This window comes from Parus major, chromosome 4A (genome assembly GCF_001522545.3).
Source record: "Parus major isolate Abel chromosome 4A, Parus_major1.1, whole genome shotgun sequence".
Lineage (NCBI taxonomy): Eukaryota > Metazoa > Chordata > Aves > Passeriformes > Paridae > Parus > Parus major.
The window spans coordinates 4153980-4166242 of record NC_031772.1 but is presented as its reverse complement, the minus strand read 5'-3'; the positions used below and the strand labels follow the sequence as shown (position 1 = coordinate 4166242).

Below are 12263 nucleotides of genomic sequence, written 5' to 3'. Positions count from 1 at the left end.
AATGTTTAATGGTTACTTCATAGGAGTTACAAAAGTTAAGCAAAAACAACAGAATCTAGGCAGAACATGTAAATTGTCAGAAACACAGTAATTGACTCTCTCAGAAAGTTTGAAGTTCTTTTGGAGAACTTTTTCTTTGCCAGGTTTATTAATCTTATCCTTGTTCCTTGGGTGGATTGGGGGATTTTTTTTGGTGATGACCAAGACAGACAGCACTGTACTAAATTGCTAAACTGAATGCTTAAAAGCATGATTTTACCCAAGTATAATGTCACTTCCAAGTGTGAAATCTCAGTTTTACAGGACTCATTTGGGAGCCAGCTATCAGTCAAAAATCATACACTAAGTTAAAAGACTATGAAACCTTTCCATCTGATTTAATTTTCATTCTGAACAATATTTATTATGACAACAGGATGACAATTACAATATCCAAGTGCTGTTGGTTTAAAATAAGCATTACATTTTATCTTAAATCCAGTCAGGCACCATTACTGTGCAGTACTGAACCCTGGAAAAGTCTCAGTGTGTGACCTTCAGATTGTATGTATGCAATTCACATATTTCTTCCCCTATTTATGATGTTTACAGGAAAAAGAAGCTGTATTTCTCTATGAGTATGTGTCAGTATTTCATTTAGCTACCTATGGTATTCTCTAAGGGATTCGAGGTTAAACTTACATAACTACCTCAAAGAATTTCCTCTCAGGAACTCTGGAGAGTGTTCAGTTTAGTGCAAAACCCAGAAGATAAAAATAATAAATAAATAAATACACAGTTCAGTTAGTTAAATTTATTACATATATAAAGGACAAAGTGCAATATTACTTTACCATTTCAGCACAAGGAAGTATGTCATAATTACAGTGTTCTGTCTGTGTTCCAGTTCTTTTGTATGTGGTTCATTTTGCATGCATTCAGGGGTTTAATTTTTGACCAAGAACAGCAGCTTTCAGGCAAATTAAGAATGGAAAAATTGAACTGATCTCAGTGCACAACTGCCTACTACTACTAAAATCTAAACACAACACTTCTGTTTTCTACTCAGAAGTAAATCACAAACTCACAAAGTTGGCCAACAAATTACACTGCACCCAGAGAGGTCATTTAGGAAGGATCAGGTTGTTTTAGTGAAGTGATGTCAACAAAGCACAAGGACAGGAGCAACATTTCAGAGGCCAGGGTTACTTTTTGAGACAATATGCAATATGGCAGTGTGGTGAAACCCTTAAAACCAAAAGCACAACATGATCCTTTACCCCTGGGCATGCAAAATTGTTCATGAATTTCTAGATTTCTACTTACTCTCCAAAACAGAAATCTTCAACATGTTGAATAGTTTTATCCTTGCTGCTAAGAGGAATTGCTTCTTCATCCTCAAGGATCAGTTTTCTCCAGTCGTCACATTCATCACTGAGATCTGTCTTTTGCTTAAAAGAACAAGTATAAAATTACATATTGTACTGTGCAAGCTGTTCTTTAACTATAAATCTCTGTAGACACAAATAATATATAGCCCCTAATAATATAAGAAAAAAACCTCCTCTTACCTGTCTTAATATTTTTTTTCTATTTATATTTTTTGAGTTAAAACAGTTAGAGCTGGTTACTTTATTACACCATGCCAACATTTGTACTACAGCATTGGCTCTAGTAATCTGAAATACAGTGTTAAATGAAGTACAGGCTTTAGTAGAGAGTTGAATGTAACTTGGAATACAGCCTCCTAGAAGACAGGTTTGCCACAGCCAGGGTAGTTCCAGATTCTGTGACAAAACTCTCTGAATGGAGAACACATAGGAAAACATGGTGATCTGGGGGATTGTATTAATCTGTGCATGCAGGAATCTCTAAATCATACAACAGAACTCAAAGAATATGAAGCTCTGGCACTGAACAAGCACCCTGATTATGCCAGGAGGCAGCACAGTGTAAAGAACAGGCGTGAGACTGAGCTGAGAAACTTCCATCTTCTACGGCCCAACAGGCTCCAAGCATTTCCGTAAATAACAGAGCAGCCATTTGCTAATCCAGCCCAAGTGCTCCATCTCCTGAATAAATATCCTCCCTGGAAGGCTTCTAGTGGACTGCCATGAATCAGATAAACTTTGGTCATTGAAAAATACGCTATCAGCATTCATCTTTTTGTCCTGGTTACAGGACATTTCAATGGAAGGATCCAGCACCCACTTTTCTCCCTCTAAAGAAGAATCAGCTGAATACAAACAAAAACAAAAGGGCTGAAATGTCAGAGAGTGGAAAATAATCAAAGGGGAAATTGAAAAGATCAGATTATCATAAAGCAACTGAAACAATGGTGTAGTTGCTTCTCTTTAAGCTCAAGAACCCAGAAGTGTGGCCTCAATCAGACTGACAAGGCAGGCACATCAGAGCCTCAGCCTGCCAGGCCAGATGGGCGAGGCTCAACCAGTAAAGCTGGGAACTACAAACCTCTTTGATCTGTCAAATTACCACAGAGCAAAAGCAGGGAGGTAATTTGTCTTGTAATAAATCATGCAAACAACAGGGATTCAATGTTAAGGAGGCATAAAAAAAAAAACAATTTGGGAATTTTTTACCTGATTTTCTTTAATCCAGGACAATAATCCTGAAAAACTAAAGCTGGCCCAATTTCCACCATAGTAATTTCTCCTGTAAAGAACAAAAGAAAACTTGTTGGACAGGTAAAACAGCTTTCCCAGAGTTAAAGAAAAAACAACCCAGTCTGATACATTCAAAACATTTTACATGGCAAGATTCTTCAGATGCAGAATAGATAAAAATTAGTATTTTGCAATACTTAATCAAATGCAAAATTTCCATTTTACTCCTTTGTATGCATCTCTGACCAAACACACTGTAGTCCAAAATCAAATTATTTGGGGGGGTAAAAGGGTATTGCTGAGAACAACACATGGGATTGTGTGAAGAAAAGGAAAACAGAGATAATGCTGCTTTTTGGCCAAGACTGGCTCTCTTATGCATTGTGTCAAATACTGGAAAGTGCAGTTTATTGTTTATCTACTGCTTACACAACATATTATGCCTATTACAGACTGTGAAGGTGCTTTGGCAAAACACTTATTGAACTGCATGTACTGCAGGTGGAGCCAAAGGAACTGATTTGTACAAAGTGATCATCCCTCCCTGAGCACTTCCCAGTTTCCATTTACCACCTTCTTGCTTGAAAAAGATTATTTACTGCTTTTAAATCACAAAAAAATTAATGGTTCTGCTGTTAATCAAATAAAGTCTCTTATCTCTCTTTAAAATTTCTCTACCAGTATTTCTCTAAACGTATGTTGGATTAGTTGGCTTTTGTGATCATGCATAGCATATCTTAAATACTTAACAAGTCTGAGAATAAAAATAATAGAGCAACTACATTTTAAAACATCACCAGTTCTTGCAAAATAAAAGTTATTACAGGATTTAACTCTGTTTTCTGGCAGTGTGTACTGGCACTTCAGAAGCCTCAAAGATACCAAAGATACCCTCCTGAATAGATAGTTATTGCATACACTAAAAAAACTAATTAAAAAAATGTAAGGAGGAAGATAGGGTTTGCATTTTAAAGAATAATGTGAAGGCTGTTAAATCAATCTTATCATAACCTCCTCCACTTTTATTGTAGAGATCAGTGCGATAACAGAGAAAAGCTAAATTCAGGTTAGATTCTCCTGACTAGATTTACGATGGGATGCTTTTGACAGGGCTTATCTGCACTGACAAAGACTTCATTAAGAGTGTCAGCCCCGCTCCAGCACCAGAGGCTGCTGCTCTGGACCACGGTGCTTACTTAGCATATGAAGGACAGATGTCTGCTGAGCAGTGCCTAATTGCTCCTGACTACAAACTGACCTAAAAAAGTCTTTCAGCTCCTGCAAGGCAATAGTGAAGAACATAAATAGGACATCTTTTGCAAAGACAACAAAATCCAGTATTCACTGAATAAGGGTGGCTCCACCAGTGGATTGTGGTGTTCCAGGCCCTGAGCTGGGGGGACTGAGCCCACAGCCTGCAGTGCAGTGATGGAGCAGCACAGCTCCATCTGCAGATGGTTTCCAAACAGGAACTCCAATCCTCTCTAACAGGAGCTCATCCTTACTTCGTGAGACTGACATGGTGAGCTCCAGAACTTCTGCTGTTTGGTATCACACAGAACACAAAGCAATGAGGATTAAATCTGAAATGCCCAATTCTGTGAGATTTCAATCTGTAAAAGACACTGACAGTTGCATGTGATGGTACTTCCAGCTTTGTTTAAGCTGTCAATGGTGCAGGGTAATTTCTTCATTTCTCTTTAGATTCTAGAAAATAAAAAGTTCAATATCCATGTATTATCTGTCATTTCTGGGATTTCCAAAAACCATGGCCATGAAGATTTATTTTTAAGGAAACCTGCTGCTCTGGTTCCAAGTTTCTTGAATACAGAGTACAATATACAGCTGTTGGAGCAAGCAATGCCACGATCACCAAAATCCCAGAAAACACCTGCCTAAAATCTGGAGTGGGTTTTTTGAATCTACACCAATATTAAATCATGTATATTTAGACTATTTAAAGTTAGAATTTTCAGTAAGAGAAAACATTATTTTCCCAGAAAGTTACAAAAGTTTATTTGTGAGTGTCAGACATCTTTCATCTGAACATTCCTCTGTTCATCAGCTTGATTTTCCTTTGGAATTGTTTTACCCAGTGCTGAGGCAACCCAGTGCGTTCAACAAAGCACTGCATGACCCTGCTGTGGAGCTCCATCCATTCTGAGGAGGTGGCACAGCCTTTCTCCAAAGGAAAATGAACCACAGCTGTCCCTCCTCTCCTCTGGTGTCTGAGCACCCTTCCCAAGTTGGGTAATGCCACCTCAAATATTCATCTTCTCCTCAAGTAGCAACTTCCAGATTTTTTTTTAATCCTGGAATTTTAATTAGTTTCCCTGCCCTACATGATGAATCAGGATTGCTTAATTTTCTCATCTGAAAACACTACAGAAGGAAGACAGAGCAGACATGATTACTGACATAATGAGCAAAGTTTATAGCAAATCTCAAAGAGGAATTCTGAGAAGAGCTGACTAATGGTTTTACAATTAGGACTCCTTTGTAACCAAATATTTTTGTTATAATTGCCCTGAAGATGAACTGAGGAATTCCTTTAAGTAATAGTCAAGATCAAAGCCTAATTAAAGCTAAAATATTGTCCCAAAATCTCAAGGCCTAAGCTCCCCTCTTCTCTTGCTATATTAGCAAACTACAAAGATGGATATTCTCTCCTTTTTTCAGAGTTATAATCCAATTATTCCCTAACTAAGAACAGGAAGCATTCTGAAGGTGCAACAGCAGAGGTGGAAAATACTTTTTCTACCAAGATAGAGCACAGATGTTCTCCTTCCCTACCACACATTATTTCCTAAATTATATTTGCTCAAGACTCCTCCTGTGTTACCTGGGTTTCACCTGAATTACAACACTGCTCCTTTCCTTCACATTTTTCAAATCTCTAATCTGCAGTTCAGAGCTAACAGCAGAAAAAAGTTATGCAAACTTTTGGAAATGTAGCTAAAGTACAATTTTATCTCTGGAAAAACCTTGTCTCTTCTCCTATGCTAACTTTCCACTTTTTTCTTCAGTTATCCAGACCATTTTCAAAATAATTGGCAAATTCCAACCCAGAACATTGAAATCACAAATTGTTTCTGACTGATTAACAATCTGAATGTCGACCAAGAAAATATCTAATGTGCCCTTCCATAGACAGATAGCAATTTGAGAAACTGGACACTTCTGAAAGCAGGAGATTCGCAATTAAAACCTAAGATCAGCAAAGGATTTGTTGGCTGGTGCTGCTTGGGGCGCTGGCCCTTCCCAGAGCCATGGCACAGCCCCCACACCCAAAGCTGCTGATGTCTCAGCATTTCCCTCAAGAGCTGCCTCCACGTGTCTGTCCTGCATCTGATCTTCCAGAAAGAAGTCCTGAGCCATCAGGGCAGCTGTCTTTTGCACAGGAAGTTACTGCCACATCGATTTTAAGGGTCTGAACACAAAATGACTTATGTTTCAAACCCGTGAAGTTTCCTGTGCTACCTATGAGTACACAGGCAAATGTATTAAAGGTTCCCATTCTGGCCCAGTGATGTGTTTAGGAGCTGCCTGACTTTCAAGAGGAGGGGTTTAACCCAAACAGCTCCTGAGATCCTTCAGCACAAAGGGTGGGTGATAGTGGCAGTCACTTGTGCTACACCACATTATATCCTGGGATATGAACATGACCAAAGAGAATTATCACAGCCCAGCTGAGACTGTGTTTTACTCTCTCTTTGCTGTGAGATTGTATCCTAAACCAAAAAGTACATTTTCAAAAGAGCTCAAAAGATATCAGAATTAACAATTTTTTGCTTAGTTTTCCTTATTGAAATGAAATAATTTCTTTCTTTTTCTTGCAAGAAATTGACCTGATTAGAGAAGCACCTGTTTTGCTCCCTGGCTGCTGTACTCCCACAGCTCCCTCACTTCACAGCAGTTAAAGATCCAAAGAGGGCTGTATAAAGACACAGGTTCTATTACAAATATTTTACAAGTTCTGAAAAAAAAAAGTGAGACAAATTGTCTAGCATGAAGTGGGACAAACTACAAAAGCAGGGATCTTGGACTAGGGAGGTACAGGGGTAAGTCCCAGTATACTTTTGGATGCTCAAATAAAAGAATTTTGTACACAAAGAACACTCAAGTGCTCTACAGGCAAAGTATAGTCAAAAAATAAGGAAGGTTAAAGGTGTCAAGAAGCAAGACATGCCCAGTTTGCTCCACTTCTCACAGAAAAGTTAATATTCTGTATCTTGACTCTCCTTTGCCTTTGAATTGAATTCTATGTAGAAAGATAAATAAGCCAATGAGCAAGGATGTAGACAATAAAACTGAAGCCTTCAAACGCTGTGTTCCAGACGCTGAATATCAAATACAAAATGTAGCTAAAGATGCCTCACCCCTAACTGCCTCATCCTCCAAACTGGCACCTAACTACAGATACAGAATTAAATGAGGCAAATAAACAAAGGACCAAAAGCAGAAATTTGACCAAGTGGATAGAGAAAGTCCTTTGCACGTGCACAATTAGTACAGGAAGCATATTCACTTCAAGTAATCCACTTTTAGTCTTGATCTACCTTTCTCCAGCAGCTTCAAATTTAAACTAAGTGCCAATCTCCACATTTTAAATTGCAAATTACTTTTCTAAATCATTTAACAAATATCCTTGAAATTTCACATGTCAACAGCTCATTAATATCTACAGTAAATGTAGCTCTCTGAGAAGAACCACAGATTTTACGTTTATTGAGACAGATAGCTGGCACAGAGAAATAGAGCTCCTTCAATTACTAGTTGGCAGAAGCTAACTTCAGTTTAAAATCAGTCTACAGCAATTTATGGCAACACTGCAGTGAAGTGACTATTTTGAATAAGATTAGCTACTGCTGATGGCAATGCTTGGACAGTTTTTATAAATCAAACTCAGAACTCAGTATTTTATAACAGGCCACTTCAAAACTATCTCCCATAATCACCTATGCAGTATATTATGATAAATGCAAACATGGCTGGAGATTAAAAGTAATAAAATAAGGTACACAAGGTAATGAGAGCAAGTAAACTATAAACAAAGACTTTATGCATATATGTTTGCAATACCTGGTGCCTGACTTAACTGGGTCCTTTGTAGGGAACAACAGATTAATCAAAGTAGCACATCTTACAGCTATTTCAGTAATCCCAAATCTCGTTTCTTTATACATTGAGAAAAATTAGAATTCATAATTCTGATATTAATGAAGGGAACAATTTACATTGTTAAAAGGTGATATTCATCATAGCTAAAAACAGGCATAGCTAACAAAATCAAACTCCAGTGGCCAATACTATTTATTAGAGACTTTGAAAACAAAAAACTGAAATAACACAAGTCATTCTTACCAAAGAGAATGGGATAATCACTGTCAGGAATGAGAATAACAGGCACTAAACCTGTAGCCACTCCTGCCTGTAGCAAAGAAAGAGCCATCACAGCATCCTTCACCACAGCACTGATGTTCCAAATCCCTGAGCTAGCTTCCAAAAACTGCCTGCTCTATTGATGGAAATAACACCCCCAAAATAAGGCAGAGACAGAAACATAACATTACTTGGTGCCAGATGAAGAGAGAGGAGTCCTGCAGCCCACACTGACAGAGACACAGAAACCCTTCCAGTCAGTTTAGCTCTGAAAAAGGGAAATTACTGGAGTAACTTACGAATCCACATGAAGAACTCTCTGGCCACTTCTGGCACATGCTGCTGCAATAATGGACTCAGGCAAACCTGAAATGACAGGTGCAGTTTTTAGAACTTAGCATGCCATGATATATTAAAAATTGCAATAATGGTAGGACTTGGTCAGACGCAGGTAACTTAAGAGAAATTTTGCAATGTGAGCCACTGAAATTTTTAACAGTCTCATGTTACTAAAATAATGAACACTATTTTGTGCTCTTTAACATTTTGCTGACCCTCTTAAATGCCACTTGTTTTCATTTTTTTAATAACTTTATAGCACATAGCACTTGAAAACACTACTGAGTTAAAGCTTGGCACCAGCATCTTCTCTCCATACCCTGCTATCATAACCCGATTGAGCAACTGCCAGCACAGTGATACCCAAAGCTTAGTGGGGTGATCTGTAACCACACTCTTGGTAATGCAGACAGGTATTACCTGAGGGCAATTTTGTGTATTTTTGTTCACTTCAAAATGAACAGAAAGACTGTGATTGTCCTTAGAGTAGTATCCCTATCAAAATCTCCCACGTTATGCAATTACACTTTACCAAATCAGTATGCTTTCACTATATTTAGAAAAAATATAGAGCAAGAAAGCACACCAAAAGGCTGTGCTATCTCTACCAGCAATACATGCTTGGAATGGCACAGGATGCCACTGGAGCTCAATAAATAAATGGGGCTGTTCTGTAATGTCTGCTCCCACTCACCAGATTTCACATGCCCAGTTAAATGCCTTGGATTCTGGAAAATCAGGTTCAGAAAAGCAGAACAGCTCACCAGCTAAGCTCTGTGGTGCTAACTTCTCTCAAATCTCTTTTTCAATGATCTGTTGGCTGTTTAAGCAAGTAATTCAGGAACAGCAATTAAAACTCTAGGGAGTGGTATTAAGAGACACTTAGGCCACGTATTCAATTAAGAGATGAGATTAAAGAAGTGTTTGGCTGATCTGATTTCCAGCAGCACCAGAAGCAGCTGCAGTGGTGCAACTGCAGAGACAGAACTGGAAGAGGAAAAAGCAGCTGTGGAAGGGCACAATCTGCTCTGGCTCACTCCATGACAAACATTATCCCCAGCAGAACTCCAGACCCATGCTGTCTGTTCCTTAGATGGAACAGTGCCTTTACCAACAGATAAAACCTTGCAGTCTAGAAAACATCCCCTGGGAGCTGGTACAAGACCACTGTTTCACCAACTCTTCAAACCAGCAAAGGCAAACACAATAATCAAAATAAAGAGGTGCAACCTCTGCCCTCATCATCTCCTGCCCCTCCTGGCCTCCTTCCAAATCAAATTTCAAAGTCGGTTTTTGGGAGAGCAGTTCTATGGTGATGTCCAAAAGTACAAATGCTTGTATCAATACGAAGAAAGAAGTTTAAGACAGGCATGACAAATTTTCTAGGAAAACAGCTACCACCTCCCTGCAAATCTTCTGGTTTTAATGATTTTGAAGGAATTAAAAAAAAAAAAAATCCTTCTCTGAATTGATAAAGCAGAGAAAGTGAAAATAGTTTTGCACTGCTGACCTTCCACAGCAAGTGAAGGTTTAACACAGAATTAACCTCCAGGGGCAGAGGAGGGATGAACAGTTGCAGCAGTTCCTGGGATGTTTGTTTCACAGCCTAGGAAGGCCAAAAGTCTTCCGAGTTGAATTTTTGGAAGCAAGATCTCTAAACACAGACCACCATGACCAAAGAGACAAGGAGAAAATACGTAAGTGCAGCACACACTTGAGGACTGACATGAGACCCTGGCTGCACACAACCATTATGTGAGAGCTCCACACTCAGCTGTCCCCCCATGTTTATATATATGGTTCATTTTGCTCCCTCTATAAACTATCTGGAATAGAATCTACAACTACCCTTTGTTTGGAGTTCCCAAAAAAGCTTTTCTTTCCCTTATTGGGGCACAGAGAGTATTACTCTAGAAATGGAATTGAGAAACTTGTTTCTCCTTCCTTATTGATAAAAGCCACTGAGAAAATGTTGTAAAACATCACCAGTGCTGCCTGGCTGACCTGGGCCGAGTTATAGCTACCAGGGCATAACTGATTGCTTTAAGCTTGATCCAATTGATACTGTGTTGGAGGTCTGTTCTTCCATTAACCTTGGATGAAATTGTTCCCTGAATTAGCTTCCCCTCTCTTGAAAGCTGGCATCAATTTTCCACACCAACCCTGTGCTTCTAAGACACTGTGGCCCCCTACATACCCAGTGGTAAGAGCAGGAACACGGCCCGAAGGCGAGACTGGCACATCCCAGCTTTTGGAGAGGCTCCCAACACACTGCCACAACGAGACACCCTTTGCTCTTGGGTGACAATACCTCAGGAAATCCAAGAAATAAGTAAGACTGTCCCATGGCACCAGCTTCTGAATTCTCTTCTCCAGCAGAAACAAAGGCATAGGGAGAAGAGGCAGCTTTGTCAAATGCAAGTTACTCCTACATGTGACCTGCATTGCATGGTGGTTACTGAAAACGCCTTTTCCAAGAAAGAAGGTTCTGGACAATTACAATACAGTTATACATTGTCCTCCTCTATCTAGGAAAAAAACTAACATGGAAAAGACTGCTTAGAGAAATGGCAATTTATGAAATGATGGCATGGAAAGCTGAACTGTCTCCCTCAGGATGCTCAGAGAGTTGTGCAAAATAGGTCCCCTTCAGATAAATCAGTAACAGAGAAATATGTATTTTTACAAACTGTTATTACTTGGAAACAGCTTTTTTGTTCTGAACTCTGATTTCTCAAAAGCCCTAAAATGGATTATATTCAGATTTTGAAATGTGTTCAGATCCTCACTACAAGGCAGGGCACACTCTGGATTCTAAAATTTCCCCTATGCCTAATGAGTAAATAATCCTGGATATCTCTGGGCTGTTTTCCTCATGAAGGATCATTCCAACACTTCCTGCTACTCATCCCTCTTGGGGATCAGTCAGCTGCTGGTCAGGCCAGCTTAAAGGATTAAGGACATGTATCACTCCTGATATTTAATGTCTGTGAACAGACAGTTGACTGATGACTTGGATCCAGTAACACAGACCACCAAGAACACCAAAATTGAAACAAGAACCTACATCTCCTTTTAGATTATCATTAAAAAATTCTATGATAGTACTATCTAACTCGGCAATCAAATTACTGAATCATCATTGCCTCTAGTACAATTAATAATAACCAATAATTTCCTACTAAGTTAGCACACATATTAGTTACTATGAGAGACAGCTCCCATTTATTGTATCTGAAATATCTCTATCACCATTCCTGAAAGCCATTGCCTTCTTTCTCCATTTACTAACCTTCCATTTATCAGATGCTCTATTAAATCAGCCTCTCTGGCCTCTCAAGAAAACATGAATTTAAAATTTCAGTTAGGTAGGACATTCCATCTTACACACAGATCTAAGTACAAAATTAGCAATTTTATTAATCGGTGATGTCTGGATTACTAACATCCAGGCAGAATTTCATAGGTTGTACTTGGCACCCACTCATCCAGCAGGCAGTGCATTCACTGCCTCACTGGAACACTCTGCAAAGTCACAGTGAACCAACTTGGGAGCGTTCCTAGTGCTGCTGCAGGGACAATGCTGACTGCAGGCTAGTCATCCTGCCTTTGGCTTACTGTTGGAAAGAAACAAAGTGGCAAGCAGACTGAATTGTAACAATTAGCTCTAATTACAGGAATGAACTTGGTGGCATGGCCACTTCAGCTCTCGGAAGAAAGGGCGGCTTGTAGCAATGTTTCTGTACCAGGCCCTGGGAAGCACTGCAGACAGGAGGAGGCTGCCCAGCAGGCAGCGCCCAGAAGCTCAGTGCTGAGCTGGGCGGTTCAGCAGCACAGCCCCGCTGGCAGCGCTCACAGCCTCTGCCTGAGCCCCATCCCCATCCCAGCCCTCTCGGACACACAACAGGCAGCGCTCACAGCCTCTGCCTGAGCCCCATC

At 39.6% G+C, this 12263-nt stretch overlaps 1 protein-coding gene across 2 annotated transcripts in view; it reads right to left on the bottom strand.

Annotated features, from left to right (window-relative positions):
* Positions 1-12263, bottom strand: part of CHM (CHM Rab escort protein) — a 59196-nt gene that overhangs the window by 40483 nt on the left and 6450 nt on the right. For both annotated transcript variants that reach the window (XM_019006552.2, XM_015626688.1), the window contains exons 2-4: positions 8285-8351; positions 2580-2652; positions 1306-1430 (exon numbers count right to left, since the gene is read on the bottom strand). In XM_019006552.2, the coding sequence (XP_018862097.1) occupies positions 1306-1430; positions 2580-2652; positions 8285-8351 (265 nt within the window). The remainder of the gene's footprint in view (positions 1-1305; positions 1431-2579; positions 2653-8284; positions 8352-12263) is intronic.